Here is a 19719-nt window from a genome sequence, read left to right on the forward strand (position 1 = left end):
ATATTACTTATTTTTGGTATTTTCACATTTCCTACTAGTGGTCACACATATTCAAAGAAAAGAGTGAGCGAGAGCAACGATCGGTAGAAGTGCGTTTTAAATAGGTAAAAAGTACAAACTAAACTCATTTTAACAATATAATTAGAAGACTTGAAGCTCTAGAAAGTGTTTTAAGACTGTGTTCAAATTACGTAAGAAAATATCTTTTCACATGCATAACCGCAATTCCTCATGGATAACTTAAGTCTAACACATGTATATACATAAAAAAATATGCACATATTTACGTCTCTTTCATGTTCATAAGTTAGAAAGAAATGGATAGAATTTCAATAAAGAGTTGCCACGTTTTAATTATTTTATATAAGACAATAATATAACAATAATGCGTATGACAATGTCCACGTATTTATGATTGTAATTATTAAATAATATTTAAATATTTGTACAAGATTTATTGACCTGATTAATTTATTTATATGGAATATCCATAAAAGTGTAAACTCTTATAAAATGGGCAAGGTGGCAACATTGCGCGAGCAGCCATTTATGCAGTAGTAAATTGTCCCGTCCCATTGAGCGTGTGGTTTGATAATTTTCTCACTGAAAAATTAATTTTCCTAGTTGAATCAGTATTCAATGATTTTATTTCTATTATTTAATAGTTGAATTGTGCTTAAAAAAAATTGTCATAAAGTGTAATTTAATTTGTCTGTTCGAAATATAGTTAAATTTTTGTGCAGCACAAATTTATTTTCGCATGCAGATGTTCATCAAAAATTTTACATACATACATACTTTGTGAAATCGAAGTGGCTTGGCTTTTTTCATACAAACATACATGCAAATGTATGTGTGTATCTGTCTTTCTATACACCTACCTAACTACATATATGTGCAGAAAATATAATTTTAATCGATAAATTAAAAAAAAAAGTTAACTTATTAATATATTAATGTGCCATAGAATAGTATCTTTTAAAGTACAATATTTAAAAAAAAAGCCAATGAAAATTTGAGCATGCAGACAATATTTAATATGCGACCACTACTAATATAAATTTTGATTGATTTTTATATGTTGAAATGCATAAACAAAATATGTATAAAAGATCGCATTTATGTGTGAGTGTGCTGTAGCATATTTGTTGATTCTTTATGCTTATAAATATATACATATATATGCGAGTGGGCTTGTGCGTTTTTGAATGTTTTTTGTGTATCTGCAAATGTATGTGTGAACAAAAGTACAGAGTTAAAATAGGGTGATTGCGTCAATGACTACTGACCAGAGTTGTCATGTATGTTTATTACATCCGGACAAATGCACAGACACATGCATATGCCTATGATTACATTGTGTATACTTTTCTGCAGAAGTGTAAATATGTATTTTTTAATCAAAAAGTGCTCGGCCTACAGACAAAATTAATAACATGAGTTTAAGCATATGTAAATTAATATGGCAAAGAATGTTCTTATATACGAACCGCAATATTTTTTTTTCAGGCAATATCAACAAAGATCTGTGTTTCGGAAGCAGTGAGTATATATATATTTATATATATATATATATATATATATATATAGTTTAACAATTGAAACCAAGATTATTATCAACAGCCGTAAAAATTCATTTAATGACAATGACGATGATGACAATGCTAATACAAATATAGTCAAGACTGGATGTGAAAATTATAGGAATGCGGCACATGCTAGTCCAGCTAAATATCAGTTAAAACAATTGTACACAATGCGCGAGGCGCTTTTCTCCCAGGATGGCTGGGGATGCCAGCATGTTAATCAGGATACCAATTGGGAGGTACCCAGTTCCCCGGAGCCAGCCAATAAAGATCCATCGGTGCCATCAATGTGGAAGCCAAACATTAACAATGGCACCGATTTATGGGAATCGAATTTAAGAAATGGAGGCCAGCCACCTGCCCAGCAAGTGCAAAAGCCATCATGGGGCCACACGCCGTCGTCCAATTTGGGTGGTACGTGGGGCGAGGATGATGATGGTGCGGATAGCACAAGTGTTTGGACTGGTCAATCATCGAATAGTGCAGCTTCCAATGTTCCTGTGGGCGCCAACGTCCCGGGCGTTGGATCTTCAACGGCGCCCCAGTGGGGCCAAGGCGTCGGAGTTGGAGTGGGTGTTGGAGTTCCCTTAAATACAGCGGGAAATAATAGTGTGCCAACAACTGGCGCACTGCCTGTTGTCGCACCTGGATGTAAGTATGATAATATCTTCTTAAACGAGTTACATACATATATGGAGTTAATCACGATCAATATCCAAGGAGATGCCGGCTTAGATCAGGGCCTTTCAAATAGTCATTGAGCCTAATCTCCATGAAAGCATTAACATCGATAACAAACAATACTTATATACTTATAATTAACATGCTTTTTATAAATGTGAGGTGGATCCACTTACAATGGATCAAGTTAGATTTTTGTACTGGATGGATAAATACATCTAATGGGTTAATGTTGCAAAAAAGCTAAGTTGACTGGTTGGAATGTCGGCTATTTGAAGGGTTGAGGGGATCTCGTAGACGAGCAGACGCGACTAGAGCAGTCTTACTTGTTACTCATTGAGAATGATAATTTATTTCAAGTTTCCAATCAAAGGATTTCAAATAGGCGCCGTCACGATGAAGTACTTGGTTCCTATGCTGATTATACCTTGATTTCACATTTTCAATGGGTTCAGGGTATACAAATTGGGTAGCTTTTTCCATATATGGCTCTGGATGTTATCAGACTTCTAGTGTTTAATTCGTCTAAAACAATTAGTTCAATAGAATAAAGGTCATACATGTATAAAGGAAGCGTAATATTACTGGGTATATGATATGAGCAGGGCTCAGAGCATATACTACTTGCACACTCCATAATATTCCATGACTAGATTACTATTTCTAGTTAGTTTCAACAACTTACATACATTTTTTTTTCACATTTGTTGGTTTTGCTTTGGAAAGTTTATTAATATAATATCTAACGATTTGTAATAGGTGGAAGTAATGGAAATAATTTAAGTGGGACTGGAGCTGTTGGAGGAGGAGCTGGAGCTAATGTTGGTAATACTGGCAATGGCTGGGGAGATCCTCGTGATATGCGACCGTTAGCTGGAGCTGGTGGCGGTGGCCCTATTGACATTCGAAACGTCGATCCGCGTGACCCGATAACAATGCGTGGGGTTGGCGCACCAACTGGGGATCCAAGGGATTTACGCATGATTGATCCAAGGGATCCGATACGCGGCGATCCGCGTGGTATATCGGGTCGTTTAAATGGTACATCCGAAATGTGGGGCCATCATCCACAGATTGCCCACAATCAAATTCAAAATATCAACAAAATGGTTGGCCCTGTTGTTGGCGCTGCTGGAGCGAATATTACTAACTCAAATATTGGTCCAGCTGGCGTTGGCTCCATCTCAAGTAATATTGGAGCACAATGGGGTGCCGCGCCACAAGCTGTCGTTGGCGGCGGCGGTGGTACTGTTGGTGTTGGAGTTCCAAAGGACTTAGCGAAACAAATAACAGGATGGGAGGAACCATCACCGCCACCACAACGACGAAATATACCCAATTATGATGACGGAACTTCACTATGGGGACAACAGACGCGTTTACCCGGCAGCAGCGGCCACTGGAAGGATATGACGGACTCGATGAGCCGCAGTCATTTGATGCGTTCCCAAAATCCGTCGAGCCAAATTGTTGGCAGTAGTAATGTACCCGGCGGTGTTGGTGGGAATCCAAATAACACAATGGCTGGAGTTGTTGGGCCACAGTCCCGATTGTCGAGCACAGCCGGACCAAGTGGAGGAGTTGGAGTTGGTGGACAGCATGGCAAAGCGGATTCTGGTGCAATGTGGGTTCATCCAAATAATAGTGGAGCTGCTAGTGGAGGCCGAAATGCTCAACAACAAGTCAGCTCCTGGGGCGATGATAGTCACAATGTTGGTGTCGTTGGTGCTGGTGGTGGAGGTGGCTCTGTCGGCGGCAGCAATTGGGTCGATGATAAGCAGAACAGTTCACTTGCTCAAATTGGCGGAAATTCAACATCGTGGAGCGACTCTCCGTCTGGTGGCGTAGGATGGGGCAATAAACAAAACAAATTATCAACAACCGGTGGCGCCTCATCTGGCTGGAGCAATCCTAACACAGTTGGCGGCAATGTCGATGGTAATGATATATCTTCGGACTGGCCACATGGTGGCGCAATCGTTGGTAAAGCACAACAGCAACAGCAGCAGCAGCAGCAACAACAGCAGCAACAGAAGCTTGCTGGCATTAATGTTGGAGTTAGCATACTTAACACAGATATTGTTAAGCAGAGCAAGCAATACAGAATTTTGGTGGAGAATGGCTTTAAGAAGGAAGACGTTGAGCGAGCATTGCTGAATAGCAATATGAATATTGAGGATGCAGCTGAAATGTTGCGTGCCAATACAAGTTCGTCAGTGGCGGCAATCGATGGCTGGCGCCGTCACGATGAAGTACTTGGTTCCTATGCTGATCATTCAAATACTACGAATAGTGGTGGATTTCCGCAACGTTATCCAGCACAACCTTCAATGTCATTCCCTCCGGTAAAGATGGAGAATATACATCATTTTTATTTTCCTATTTGCTTATTTACCTTTGCTAAATTATAGAATAATCTTATGACGAATATGAGTGGGACAGCTGTAACTGGTGGCAATAATCCAAATATGGCTGCATTGCAAGTGCAAAAATATTTAAACCAAGGCGGTGGACCTCCACATGGTGTTGCGCTTGGGCCACAATCTGTAAACGCATCAAATGCATCGGTTGTTGGATTCTGCCAAAATCCACCGAATTCAGCGCCAGCGGTCAATATGGCATCAAATGCTAATAACCAACCATCAGGCCAGCATATTCGTATGCTTGGCCAGCAAATCCAATTGGCCATACACAGTGGCTTTATATCCAGTCAAATTTTGACACAGCCTCTAACACAAACAACGTTAAATTTATTGAATCAACTACTCAGCAGTATAAAGGTAATTTAACACCATACAGTATATCTTTTGTAAAATCATGTGACAATGATTTCATTTATGCCATTTAGCATCTTCAAGCAGCACAGCAATCACTTTCTAGAGGCGGCAATACCAATCAAATGGTTGCCAATTTAGCAATCGCCAAATATAAACAACAAATTCAGAATTTACAAAACCAAATCAATGCACAACAGGCTGTTTATATAAAGCAGCAGAATTTGCAACAAAATTCACAACAACAGCATCAATCCGGACATCTGAATAATTCTGGAAATGATTATTTAAGAAATCATGATGCGATCGCCACACTACAAGGAAACTTTCCGGAGCTTAATCTTAATAAGGTACGTTTGTAAATGTATAAATAATTTATGATTTGCAAATTATTTAAATTTTTTTTAGTCAAGTGGCTATCAGGGTGCGCCTAATCAGCAGTCCCGCTTAAATCAGTGGAAGCTTCCAGTATTAGAAAAGGACACCATTGCAGCAGATAGTACTGATTTTTCACGAGCTCCGGGTGCAACCAAGCAAAATTTATCTAACAACTCAAGCAACATGGGACCATTGGGTCTACAAAATGATGGGTAAATTGAGATGGAATATAATTTAATGAGCCTGTGCGTAATTGACGTTATTCTGATTTACCACGCTCTCTATAGTACTTGGTCTACTGGACGCAATATTGGCGATGGTTGGCCAGATCCATCAATTGATAATGAGAACAAAGACTGGTCAGTTGCATCAACAGCAGCTGCGTATACCGACTTGGTACAGGAGTTTGAACCTGGCAAGCCATGGAAGGTAACTGTAGACTTGATTTCTTATATCCAATAACTACCCAAGCAGAAATTGATTTTTTAAGGGTTCTCAGATCAAAAGCATTGAAGATGACCCAAGTATAACTCCAGGAAGCGTTGCTCGATCTCCATTGTCCATTAATCCGACGCCAAAAGATGCTGATATTTTTTCCAATACTGGCAAGAACTCACCGACTGATCTGCCACCATTAAGTTTATCTTCGTCAACGTGGAGTTTTAATCCAAACCAAAATTTTCCTAGGTATGTATTAAATGCATGTATCCTAACAATTCTGTATATATCTAACAATTCTGTATATATCTAGTTGGTCCGACAACACTCAACAATGTGCCACCTCAGAACTCTGGACGAGTCCTCTCAATAAAAGCTCATCCCGAGGACCTCCACCAGGCTTAAGCACAAATAAAGCGGGTGGCGTTACTGCTACTACAGCACCATCTCCTACGGTCGCCGGTAATTCCAACGGCTGGCTACCAAATCGAAGTGTACCCAGCACTAACACAACTTGGACTGGAGGCAACGCCAGTTCATGGAACTCGAGTTGGTTGCTTCTAAAAAATTTAACTGCTCAGGTATGTGAAAAATTGTTCTTGCTATTATGTATCTATATACATATATGTGGATCGAAACCGGTCGTGCATCTCCAACTAGACAATACTGATACTTGTATTTTAAAATAAATTATATCATTAATGTAAATAATATATATGCGAGATTTTATACCGTATTTATTTGAATTTACAGATTGACGGCCCTACATTACGAACATTGTGTGTGCAACATGGTCCACTTGTTAGCTTCCACCCATACTTAAACCAGGGGATTGCCTTATGTAAATATACAACGCGTGAGGAGGCTAACAAAGCACAAATGGCGCTCAACAATTGTGTGCTTGGAAACACAACGATTTACGCCGAATCGCCGAGCGAGAACGAGGTGCAGAATATACTGCAGCATTTGCCACAACAACAACAAGCTCCGTCCACCACAAACGCTGGCAGTGCAGTTGTTAACAATGGCACTGGTACCACTGGCGGTGGCAGTAGCTCTGGTGGCACAAGCTTATCTAGTGGTAGCAATAGTAGCAATGGCAATGGCAGTGGCGGCAACGGCGGCACCAACAGCGTATCAAATCCTGCCGGTTCGATCGGCGTGCCCAGCAGCAATGTCAGTGGTGCTGGTGGGGGCGCGGTCGGTGGTGGCAGTGCAGGTGGTAACAATAATAATAGTAACGGCAGTAACAATATGAATCAATCAACTATAAATGGTGCTACAACAAGTGGTAGCAATACCAATACCAAAAGCGTCGTTAGCAACAACACGACCAGTGGAAGCGTTGGAGGCAACAATATGACAACAGCCATGACTGTTGTTGGCCAATCAAATGTTGCCACTGCTGCGACCAGCGCCAATTCGACATGGCGCCAAACAACTCAAGCTCTACAGGGTCCAAATAGACCAGCCGGTAGGGAAGCAGACTATGATTATATATCTCAATTCGTTTGTTCCATTGTTGATGATTAGTGTGATGATGATAGTGATGATGACGATGATGATTGATTATAAAGTTATATGTGGCGAGACAATGGCATAGTTTTTCTGTCTATCCAAAATTCATACACATATACTAATATATATATATATATATATATATATATATATTTGGAAAAAGCTATGTTGTTGGAAGCGTATACACACACCTTAAAAGTGGATCGATCGACTGATAAACGAATGGACTTAGAATTTTTGTATGCCTGTAGATTTATTTTTTCTTCATCGTTCATAGTTCTTAGGGATGTATTTATGTAAGAAAAATTGATATATACATACATACAAACATACATACTTTTGGAAATGATACTTGAATTATATAATTACACACACACAAACTTTCCTTTCTAATCGTATACTGTGCAGAGTATATATATGCGATATGTTAAATTTTAATTTTTTAGAATAGCAGCAGTTACCCACAGTACTTTTATGTATATATATATATATATATATATATATATATATATATATATATATATATATATATATATATATATATATATATATGTGTGTGTGTGTGTGTGTGTGTGTGAATTTGAAAAGACATCCATTTGTATCTCTCGTTTGTTTAAGTATGTACTTCGTTCCATAAATGTTTGAAAATTTTATTATTTTCTTTGTATTTCGGAAAACAAAAATATACATGGAAAAGCAAGCACTCTGAAAATATTTAGCTGTGTTATATACATATAAATAGGAAGTATAATCAATTGCGGTTTTGCTTTCACTAAGCATTCCCACCGAAAAAATTCGGTTAAACATTACATAAACAAATTAGATCACAATAAAAACAAAAGTTAATTAGAAAATCAATTTGAATTTGACAGTGTATCTCTATTTGGGATGCATGTGTAAATCTATATATTACTGGGAATGTTACCCTCTCTCTATCTCTGTCAATCTTTCTCACACACCTTAAATTTACGAAATCTCAGCCATTTTGAAGCATATGGTCGCAACAGTTTTGTTGGTTGGAATTGACAAAGCTAAAATATCAGTTATATCATTGTATTATAAATAGATATAATTTATCATTTATATAGATTATCAGCCCTATTTCTATGAGCATTGCTTCCAAGAATAATTTTCTGAAGAATATTCGATCTATAGATTTGCACTGGCGATCGCTTTAAAAACTGATGCTTATAATGCTTCCAAAACATTCGAGATCAGATCAGATAAGTGCAGTTAGATTCGATACTATATGATATATGATATGGGTATCTGCTGGTCGGCCACCGACTATAGTTTTGTTACCTTAACTATGAACAACTATATGAGCTCAGAGACTTATACATAAGTGTAACTCAGATAAACGTCAACATTTATAAAAGGTATGTAAAAAATATGCAAGACTTCTTAAGCGAATAAATGTGATTGTTGACGGCTAGATAGTTGCACCGGTGTTCCTACGGTATGAATACAAAGGACCTTATTTCGAATTCGATAATTATCGAGACTTTCGATAAATGTTGTAAATTTGTATTGTAGTAGATTTATTTAGCTGTATGTGGTGATTAAATCTATCTACAAATATCCTTATCATATATATTGGGTTAATAATTATCATTTTATCAATTTTCCCTGCAACATCAAAACTGCCAATGTATGCAGTACATATTATGTACGTCTGTGGGCACCAAATAAAAGTATGTTTGTATGTATGTGCAAAGTAAAAAATTAAAATTACAGAGTTTAATTTAATTAAAAAAACAAAATTTGATTGGGTTTTTCGGAGATATTGATTGCTGTGAAGGTGTTAAGCGTTATTGGTTCACATATGTATGTGTACATGTTTAAAACTGTGATTTCAATCAAAATAAGAAAAACCAAAACGAGAAAAGAACAAAATAATTCTTTCTGTCATATGTATAGAGATAGAGATAGGAAAATTGCAAATGGACATATTTCAAAGAAGTAACTAATATATAATATGCTTGCATGAGTTCCATCACTAACAGAATAAGAAGACCGCATATTATGTGAACATTTGCCTACATACATATGTATGTGCGTATGTGTACGTGCGCTCACCACTAATGAGACAACAATATATAAATATGAGTATGCAGCGAGATTAAATGCTCATGTGTGTGTATATGTATGCATGTATATGGTCAGCAGTTTTATTTACATGTCTTACATGTGAATATATAATGCTCATCAGTAATAAGAACAGCAATGCTCACATTAATGTTATACACTAAAGTACATATGTGTGTGTGTATGTATGTATATACATGTCCAGCGTAACAATATGTAAAACCGACACATGTATGTATACTTACGAATATTTAACAATAGCTGTTCACAAAAAATAAAAAAAGCAAGGGATAAAATTTACCATTAATATGAAAATCCAGAATTATTTAATCATAGTATAAATGTGTTATCTGTGTAATTTGATTAAGTGCATACAACTATTACACAGTTTTAATGATCAGAAATATATATATATATATATATATATATATATATATATATATATATATATATATATATATATATATATATATTGTATCTTTTCAAATATATGTATATGTATATTCAGAGTCCAATGCACTTAGGGGAAATCAGTTATTTATTTAAGAAACAACAGAGACAATTTATCACATACATAATTCACATATATCTTATTTGACGTAAGTCTTAAATAAAAATATATATATTTAATCAAGTACAAATGATAATATACTAGTGGACAGCATATTTAATTTTGAGTGGCACCGATTTAAATCATATGGAAATGTGATCGAGGCTCTAGCGTCGATTAACGATACTATATGTGATGGTGTAATCGATATTCAAATACAGTTGGGATATGTCGAACAGGATTCTTCAGAGTACAAAAGGATTGCTCAACGGAAGCAGTGTTGCCAAATGTAACAGGCAGAAGGAGGCGTGGCAGACCCCATAAAGTATATATCTTCTTGATCAGGGCAACGAGCTTAGTCGATTTAGCTCTGTCCGTCTGTAATTCCGTCCGTCTGTCCGTATGTTTGAACGCTTCGATCACAGAAGATACAATGGAGGACAAAAGTAATTTGACAACGCATTGCAAAAACTCTAACCGCTTATTTCTGCGTGCTGAGAGAGGTAACGGTACCCAATATGTTTTTCAGAGAGAGCAAACATAAAAAGCTATAAATGACCAAAATATTGCAGTGATAACATAACTCATTATTTTTATATAATTATTTGCATGGCAGATTGTCATTATTTGGGTGGATAAAAGTATTTTGACATTCCCTTTCAAATTCATTTTCGGTAATTTGCTTGGATTCAAAAATACATACTTTTCTTTTTAAGTTATTTTTGGTGTCCTCTTTAATAATAGCCATTATTTGATCATAGTTTTCGGTAACTTATGGGCAAACAACGTGATTAAGCGAAATCATTAAAAAATTAGTCGCGAACGAAGAATTGTGCAGGTATTTCCGTGGAAAACCTTATAGCCTTATAAAATGCACCTCTATGGGCAATTTACAACTAAATTAACAAAAAATAAAAAACTGATTCACTCAAACAAGAAGGCCAGATCGGAAAATTCATTCAAAAAAACCTGTAGAAGGCCGCATCATATTGACAAATCTTAAAGAAAATGTGCGAATTTTCCTAAAAGTCATGTCGATTAAGCCCAAAAATAATCATAAATTATCAATAAGCAGAAAAACTATCACAAGTCGACGAAAGAAGACCAATTTTTCTACGTTATAGATCTACTCTTAATATCACTATAAAATAAACTAAAAAGGTATCGATTTGCTTCAATTCCTCTGGGGAAAAGTATTATGGATGGACGATAGTTCCTTTCGGTATCGATTTATAACAGGTTGCCAAAGAATATTCGCAAAAAAAGAGGCGTATGTACCCACGTGCTGAAGAATCGGTAATGCTCTGGGGGCTCGCATGTGTCAATAGCCTCTCCAATTTGATATTAATTACTGAAAAAATGAAGAGGGATAATTATTTACTTGTCCTGAATGACCACTCATCGAATTCCGGTTACCGGCTCATTGGAAAATCATGTATACTGCAGCAGGTAAATGCTCCATGCCACATGGTCCATATTATAACTGAATTTTCTGGGAATATTGAAGTCAATACATATGATTGGCCACCTCAGCGCTCTGATCTCAATATTATAGAGAATGTGTATGCTTACGCAAAAGTAAAACGTAGCTTAGACTTATCAAGAACGCCCGAGCAGACGGATTGCTGAGGTTTGAGGACCTTAGCAGGATTTTTCAATAAAACATTACAAAATTTGGTTAGATCGATCCCTAGACGCTTGCAGATAGTAAAGGAGGGTTTAATTCTTATTAATATTTTAGTTACTATGACCATTGTTAAGTTTTTGTCAATCTGCCATGCAAATAATTATATAAAAACAAGTAAGAAAGCTCCAGTCGAGACTGCTCGACTAGGAGATACCCTGAACTCTCCATGCTGATATTCTAATCATTCTGGACTTCTTTTATGCACACATACATACACATGCATCCACACGCACGCATAAGCCTGCGCTCTGCTAACTGCGCAGTAAGCAGCGACTGCGCTTGGGCTGCGCTGCAGTGTGGGCAATATTATGAGAATTTATTTGTTGAATAACTTCTTTTGTAGACAAACGATCTTAATGAAACTTTTAGAGCGTAATCATATGGTGAATATGTGTACATGCCTGAACCCATTTTCAATGGGAAATCAGGGAATAATGGTTTTGTTGAAATGTATGTAACAGGCAGAAGGAGGCGTGGCAGACCCCACAAAGTATATATATTCTTGATCAGGGCGACGAGCTGAGTTGATTTGGCCCTGTCCGTCTGTCTATCCGTCTGTCCGTATGTATGAACGCGTCGATTTCAGAAGATATAAGAGCTAGAGACTTCAAATTTTTTTTAAATGTCCGTAATTACAGCGCGCATATGAAGTTTATCATTAAAAATCGATAACTCATCCCGATCTTTTTTATCGATAAAAACCTTATCGAAAACCAGTTACAAAATTATATATTCTACACCTTTATTTCTAGAGTCTCCAAATTTTTAATGTATGCTTACATGCAATTTATACAATTTCGGTTTTTGTTAAAATTTACCCCCCACCCTTAAATTCACCCCCTCACCCTCACTTTTGTAAAAAGCGTATTTCAAATTGTAATTGCTTTGGCAATTACATGCATATCCATGTTATAATCATAAACTGAAAGTTTCATGAAGATCGTACGTCCACAAAAAAAGTTATTAAGCAAATAAGTTCTCATAGTAAGCGCTCACTGCAGCCCATGCGTGTTTATGCGTGGGTGCTTGTGTGTGTATGTGTTTGTGTATGTGTGTGTATGTGTTTGTGTATGTGTATGTATATGTTTGTGTATGTGTGTGTATGTGTTTGTGTATGTGTATGTATGTGTTTGTGTATGTGTGTGTGCATGTGAGTGTGTGTATGCGTTTGTGTCTGTATGCGTGTGTGTGTATGTATGCCTGTGTGTGTGTGTGTGTGTGTGTGCGTGTTTCTTGTGTAAGCTGAAAGACGCGAACAATTATTGAAATATCTATTGCTCCAAGGGTTCAGGGGATCTCGTAGTCGAGCAGTCTCGACTAGAGCTTTCTTACTTGTTATGTTTGCTCTCTCTGAAAAATATAATGGGTACCCTTACCTCTCTCAGCACGCAGAAACTAGCGGTTATCGTTTTTGCGATGCGTTGTCAAAATACTTTTGTCCTCCATTGTATAAGAGATAGACCCTTGAAGTTTTTGTTTCCCTAGGTCCGTGTATAGCACGTGCATATCGAATTTAGCTTTAAACATCGATAGCTTGTCCCATAGTAAGCCAACACTGCAGCCAATGCATTTTTATGCGAGCGTCTGTGTGTGTGCGAATGATTATTGAAATATCAGTTGCTCGAAGGGTTCAGGGGATCTCGTAGTCGAGCAGTCTCGACTAGAGCTTTCTTACTTGTTTATTTACTGAATAATTTCGTATTTTGTAGTGATAACTCGTATATAGAATGAAGTATTGTTCATTGTAGTTGAATTAAAACCAAATTGTTCAGTAGGTAAATTTGCAAGGACCGAACCAATCGATAATAGAGTGGAGCCACTACCCATAGAACACATAGAAAACAAATTGATTATAGAGGGATCTTTTGTTCAACAGTCGACCATCTCGGTCGAGCGCATGAAGCGAACAACTAACCAGACAACACATAGACTAGACATGTAGAACAAATTTTTTTACAGCAGAAAATGTTAAGTTGGCGGACCACTATACTTGGCACTTGATCGGCTCGTTCGCTGGAAACTCGAGTAGTGAAAATATTTCACGACAAAGTCAGTGCGCTGCAGGGCTCAAACGAAATGGTCTCATTCTTATATGAAGCACAGCTACGAGCTATTTGTCTTACGATCTCTCTCTCACTCTATCTCTCTCTATATAAAATGCATATGAGTCTACATTTAAAGTTTGGAGACTGTAGCTCTAAAGGTGTAGGAGATATAATTAAATAACTAGTTTTCGAGGTTTTTAGTCGATAACAAAATATCGGGAATATTTATCGATTTTCGGAGAAAAACTCAATTTGCGCATGACACACGGACATAGGAAAAGAACTTTCAAGACTCTAGCTATTATATCTGAGATCGACGCGTTCATACATACGGACGGACAGACAAACGGACAGGGCCAAATCCACTCATGTATGTGCCAAAGCATGTGGAAACTTAGTTTTATAGATGGTAATATGAACAAATATATGTACCTAACCTTTTTGAAGGAGAATCGTTCTAAAGTGCCGAAAAATGGGTCTTTAGGAGCGATCCCTATTTCATTTCACATTAATGACCCAAAACATAAATCGGGTATTGTCCATTCCTCTTTGATTTGGAAATGTCCAAATATGGCCCAGTGGTTATACATAAAGGTTATAGGACATTTGTGGGCAAAATTGGGCGTGGCCATTCGAAAAGGACAATATCCAATAACAGCCCTATTGGAGGAATGACAAAAAACTCGATGGAATTACGCTTAAAAGAGGTGATTAAACAAAAAGGAGGTAATAAGTAAGAAGGCTCCAGTCAAGACTGCTCGACTAGGAGATACCCTGGAGGGTTCAGGGCTGATATTCTAATCATTCTGCACTTCTTCTATGCACACATACATACACATGCATCCAGACGCACGTATAACAACGCGCACTGCTAACTGCGCAGTAAGCAGCGACTGCGCTTGGGCTGCGCTGCAATGTGGGCAACATTATAAGAATTTATTTGTTGAATAATTTAATTTTTAGACGTACAATCTTAATGAAACTTTCAGAACGTAATCATAATGTTCAAATGTATTTACATTCCAAAGCACAAGTCTCTAGTACTTGAAATGCGGTTTTTACAAATTGGGGGGGGGGGGGGGGGGGGGGGGGGAAGGGGGCGTGGTATCCAAAATCTATAAATTACAAAATGTTTTTATCCATCATATGTATATACACAATAAATCTGAAGGTCTCCAGGTCTAATAGTATTCCAATGAGGCTGAAAAAAACAAAATCAATTTTTCAATTATTCTCGATACAAAAGTTATCGTACTGCATATGGTACACACGAGTATGCATGCCAAATTTCAGCTCTCTAGCTCTTATAACTTCTGAGATCGGCGCTCTCGTGCGGACAGACGGACAGGGCTATATCGACTCAGCTCGTCGCGCTGATCAAGAATATATATACTTTGTTGGGTCTGCCATGCCGTCTTCTGCCCGTTACATACTTTTTCACAAAACCACTATACTCTGATTTCCCATTTTCAATGGGTTCAGGGTATACAAATGTGGAAGTTCAATCAGTCAAAGGGTTCAGGGGAGCTTTCTTTTTTCCATGAACACACTCTCTCTCTGTCTCTCTCTCTCTCTCTCTCTCTCTCTCTCTCTCTCTATTATCCTTCCCATTTCTTCCCCTTTCAGTAAAGCATATGGTTGATTTTTTATTTATAGATATACATACATGTATGTGTGTTTCAATTGTTTACTATGTGTATGTATTTATACAGAATTTGGTTTGTGCTTTCTTAATGGGCCATCAGGCGCCGTTAATGAGTTACATCTAAACTTACATTTACGAGTACAAATACAGTTCGATGTATACATCATCACTTAAGATATTCGAATATATGTAGGTGGTGCGCTTATTTAAATGTAAATCAAAATATGTAAATGTATGTATATGCACTTCAAGGAGTTCGCAGTCTAATTAAAAATGTTAAAATAAAGGTAAAACATTATTCCAACAACTTTTTATTTAATTTATCGAAAATTGTAACTTGGTTTTCGTGATCAATAAAATGAAGTACTTCAACGTAGTTTTCGTCTTAAATGCCTTTTCCACCCAACTTTGGAGTTTTTAATAATTAAATAATAAGATTGTAATAATCGAAATAACATTCACAAATACGTTCATGATAAGCGCTATTCGGAGCTCAAGGTAACATTCTCTGCGCTCTTGCGGAACCCACAGCAGTGCAAGTTGAGGGTAGATCAGTATGTACAATTGAACATAATATTTATGTACATATACAACTAAAATATGATAGTCAGTTATTCACCATATTCGTGTGCGTACATTTGTTATATTATTATTAATTTAAGTCTAGCATATTAAAATACACGCGATTTACAAGTTTTTGGAAAACTTGCATTGTAGAGTTTTTGGTTGAGTTTCTCTTAGTAAAGATTTTGGTTTCAATCCTTTCATTTACTTCATTTTTTAAAATATTTATTTTTTTAAATTATTACCTTTGTGGCTTTCACAAAAAAAGGGAATATTGCTTTTCCCTCAGATTTAGGATGTCGGATTTAAATTCAATGTCCCTTTTTAGCAATTTGATTTCGGAGACTTTTGGAAGTACGTGCGTTTCTTGCCTTAATTTCTCACGCCCACAAAGGCGTATGTAAAACGTTGAAACATATCATCGGTCATTGACAAAATCCAATATATAATCTTTTAACTAGGTGAACAAGTATCAGACAACTCGTTCACTGCATGAATTAACGTCCTGCTTGTATTTTTTTGTCCTAATACTTAATAATACAAAGTGTAGGGCTTCGGTTCATCTACCAAAATGCTAATGAGCTAATTATATTGAGAATTGTCCTCGTTGAGTTTTTCAGTTCATCGTCGATTAAAAAATAACACTTGGATGGGTTTTCTTTTCTAATAATTTTGCTCTTACCTACTCTTGATATAAATACCGACTCGTACAGTTAGATGTCAATATATACATATGTATATATGTAGTGATAATATATAGAGTGACTGTACGAGTAATAATGGGTCTTACATATATATATGTATAGCTACATATAAGTTTCTTTGGAACAACGATTAAAATTAAAGGATTTAAATTTAGACCTTTTGGTACTACTACACAAGAAATATATCTGATGTCTCTGATTTCGTGCACGCACTGCCTGTTGGCGATGCTGCTGAAACCAAAGAATTTGCTCTGGTAGCAGCTAGCGGCGAGCGTAAGTCCTGATTGAGAGATGCCTGATTTTGACCGCCTTCATAGTAGTACGATGAATCTGTAACAAAACATATATATATATATATATATATATTTGTATATAAATGATATATGTACTTGTTCTTAATATTTGGTTCCTTACTTATTAAGCCGCTGTTGGTTCCGTAACTGTACGATCCATAGGTCCCTCCATATTGGGTATATGCTGGACTATAGGCGTAATCAGTGCTTGGTAGAACTGATCCGCAGGCTGTAAGAAAAAAAATTTAATCTAGCATCAAAAGCATCAAATTAAAAGAATGTAAAATCAAATAAAAATAAAACCATAAGTGTGCAATACTCTTCACGCTAGAATAATAAAAAATACAATTAATACTAATTTATTTTACGTTTATCAAATTTCGCATGACATCATACTTTTGCAGTTAACAGATTATTTAGTTATCTATAGAGGTAGACGTATCTCATTCCTATTTCTGACTTTATTACCATCCCTCCACCATTAGAAGTCTTTAAGATAAACGACAATATGATATGAGATTCAGTTAAGCTCAGCGTGCAGCTTGAAGCTTTAAGTTTAGTAGTTCCGTTAATTTGATTTTTAACGAAAGACGCGTGCGTCTGGGTGTTAGGTACTTCGCGTAATCGTGTGTGCTAAAACCACCGGCACCAGCACCACCACCACCACCACAATCATAAAAGTGTTTGCTGTGCGGAAGATATAGCATGAGTGAAGAGAGACAGATAGATAGAGAGCGAGAAAGAGAGAGTAGCCAGGGGCAATGAGTGCGGGTGCGAGTGCGACAGGCAGTGGGAGAGAGAGAGACTTGCCTGCTGAGTAGTGGCTAAAACTGGGAAGCATTGTGGGCGTGGCATAAATAGCTGTGCTATTGGCAGCAATATAATCAACATCAGAGCGTCCGTCGGCCGTTGAGCTATTTGCATTGGCTTGTAAGACTATGAGAGATGAGGTATTAGCGCTTCCATTGCCGGACAGCTGAAGCTGTTGCTGCTGCTGGTGATGATGATCCTGGGTAGCTGATGAGTCAGGCATTAGATGATTAATGGGTATGTGCAAGTCAATGAGACTGCTCCCGCGCTGTTTGGCCATATCATTGCGTGCACTTTTGTTGTTGGTATTCTCATCGCTACACACATCATGAACAGGAGCTCTATCTACATTCTGAAGCTCATTAGCATTGGCATTGGCATTACTATTAGAGCTAGTACTACCATTAGCATTAGCATTAGCATTAGCATTGGCATCGACATCGGCGTTGGCGTTGGCGTTAGCATTATCATTACCATTAGTGTTAGTGGGCGAATCATTGCAGCTGCCTCGGCCGGCAATATTGCCACGTAACACCGTCGTCGTGTTGGCACTGTCCAGGCTCGTTATTGTGGGATAGCTGCTGCCACTCTCAATGGCGATTGCTGATCGTGAAATCGGGAATTGATATTAATTTTCATTTAGAATGGGGCATTGAGATCGGAATGGAGATCGCTAGGTGTATCGTCTACAAAATAGGCACATTTGTCCCTCTGGCTGAGCACAGAGAGCCAAGGGAGAAGCGAAACCCAAGCATATCTGCCAGTCGGTGAACTCTCATGGAACGTGATTACAATGTCAGTCCGTGCAGCCGTTAGGTACGTAAAGTCTGTGCGGTAGAAGTCTTTCCTCTTTTTGTGCTCGGTTAATCCATAAAACTAGGGTCTTAAATTATATGTATGTAGAAATTTTGCTCGTTGCAACCTAAGATATTGATTTGGAAATGTCCAAATATGGCCCAGTGGTTATACATAAAGGTTATAGGACATTTGTGGGCAAAATTGGGCGTGGCCATTCGAAAAGGACAATATCCAATAACAGCCCTATTGGAGGAATGACAAAAAACTCGATGGAATTACGCTTAAAAGAGGTGATTAAACAAAAAGGAGGTAATAAGTAAGAAGGCTCCAGTCAAGACTGCTCGACTAGGAGATACCCTGGAGGGTTCAGGGCTGATATTCTAATCATTCTGCACTTCTTCTATGCACACATACATACACATGCATCCAGACGCACGTATAACAACGCGCACTGCTAACTGCGCAGTAAGCAGCGACTGCGCTTGGGCTGCGCTGCAATGTGGGCAACATTATAAGAATTTATTTGTTGAATAATTTAATTTTTAGACGTACAATCTTAATGAAACTTTCAGAACGTAATCATAATGTTCAAATGTATTTACATTCCAAAGCACAAGTCTCTAGTACTTGAAATGCGGTTTTTACAAATTGGGGGGGGGGGGGGGGGGGGGAAGGGGGCGTGGTATCCAAAATCTATAAATTACAAAATGTTTTCATCCATCATATGTATATACACAATAAATCTGAAGGTCTCCAGGTCTAATAGTATTCCAATGAGGCTGAAAAAAACAAAATCAATTTTTCAATTATTCTCGATACAAAAGTTATCGTACTGCATATGGTACACACGAGTATGCATGCCAAATTTCAGCTCTCTAGCTCTTATAACTTCTGAGATCGGCGCTCTCGTGCGGACAGACGGACAGGGCTATATCGACTCAGCTCGTCGCGCTGATCAAGAATATATATACTTTGTTGGGTCTGCCATGCCGTCTTCTGCCCGTTACATACTTTTTCACAAAACCACTATACTCTGATTTCCCATTTTCAATGGGTTCAGGGTATACAAATGTGGAAGTTCAATCAGTCAAAGGGTTCAGGGGAGCTTTCTTTTTTCCATGAACACACTCTCTCTCTGTCTCTCTCTCTCTCTCTCTCTC

General features: G+C 37.5%; 2 protein-coding genes across 16 annotated transcripts; one reads left to right on the forward strand and one right to left on the reverse strand.

Moving 5' to 3' along the window:
- gw (trinucleotide repeat containing adaptor protein gawky) lies at positions 1-9778 on the forward strand. Of its 14 annotated transcripts, none has more exons than XM_089472597.1 (11): positions 1-104; positions 1510-1542; positions 1624-2237; positions 3027-4612; positions 4679-5047; positions 5116-5391; positions 5450-5631; positions 5707-5848; positions 5910-6106; positions 6171-6438; positions 6611-9778. In XM_089472597.1, exons 3-11 carry the CDS (start codon positions 1757-1759, stop codon positions 7388-7390), a joined length of 4281 nt encoding a protein of 1426 aa, XP_089328723.1. In that variant the 5' UTR covers positions 1-104; positions 1510-1542; positions 1624-1756; the 3' UTR covers positions 7391-9778. The 14 variants fall into 14 exon arrangements, with proteins under 14 accessions (XP_089328723.1, XP_017869096.1, XP_089328731.1 ...); XM_018013607.2 differs by having other exon boundaries at positions 2-104; positions 1610-2237; XM_089472605.1 differs by having other exon boundaries at positions 41-89.
- A 5600-nt stretch (positions 9779-15378) lies between these two features.
- On the reverse strand, positions 15379-19212 carry LOC149268310 (uncharacterized). Of its 2 annotated transcripts, none has more exons than XM_089472639.1 (3): positions 17762-19196; positions 17073-17180; positions 15379-16988 (listed from the first exon to the last, which is right to left on the reverse strand). In XM_089472639.1, exons 1-3 carry the CDS (start codon positions 18039-18041, stop codon positions 16828-16830), a joined length of 549 nt encoding a protein of 182 aa, XP_089328765.1. In that variant the 5' UTR covers positions 18042-19196; the 3' UTR covers positions 15379-16827. The 2 variants fall into 2 exon arrangements, with proteins under 2 accessions (XP_089328765.1, XP_089328766.1); XM_089472640.1 differs by having other exon boundaries at positions 16826-16988; positions 17048-17180; positions 17762-19212.
- Positions 19213-19719: the final 507 nt, after the last annotated feature.

Source organism: Drosophila arizonae, chromosome 6, assembly GCF_054131065.1.
Source record: "Drosophila arizonae isolate 15081-1271.41 chromosome 6, UAZ_ARI_1.0, whole genome shotgun sequence".
Lineage (NCBI taxonomy): Eukaryota > Metazoa > Arthropoda > Insecta > Diptera > Drosophilidae > Drosophila > Drosophila arizonae.

Bases quoted from the DNA above. Each gene is read 5' to 3' on its own strand.
- gw (XM_089472595.1), top strand. From the start codon at position 1,079: ATGTTGAAATGCATAAACAAAATATGTATAAAAGATCGCATTTATGT. The intron at 5,048-5,115 runs GTAATTTAACAC...TATGCCATTTAG, and splicing joins AACTACTCAGCAGTATAAAG to CATCTTCAAGCAGCACAGCA. The intron at 6,439-6,610 runs GTATGTGAAAAA...TTGAATTTACAG, and splicing joins TAAAAAATTTAACTGCTCAG to ATTGACGGCCCTACATTACG.
- LOC149268310 (XM_089472639.1), bottom strand. From the start codon at position 18,041: ATGGCCAAACAGCGCGGGAGCAGTCTCATTGACTTGCACATACCCATT. The intron at 17,181-17,761 runs GCAAGTCTCTCT...TTTTTCTTACAG, and splicing joins TTTTAGCCACTACTCAGCAG to CCTGCGGATCAGTTCTACCA. The intron at 16,989-17,072 runs GTAAGGAACCAA...GTTTTGTTACAG, and splicing joins AACCAACAGCGGCTTAATAA to ATTCATCGTACTACTATGAA.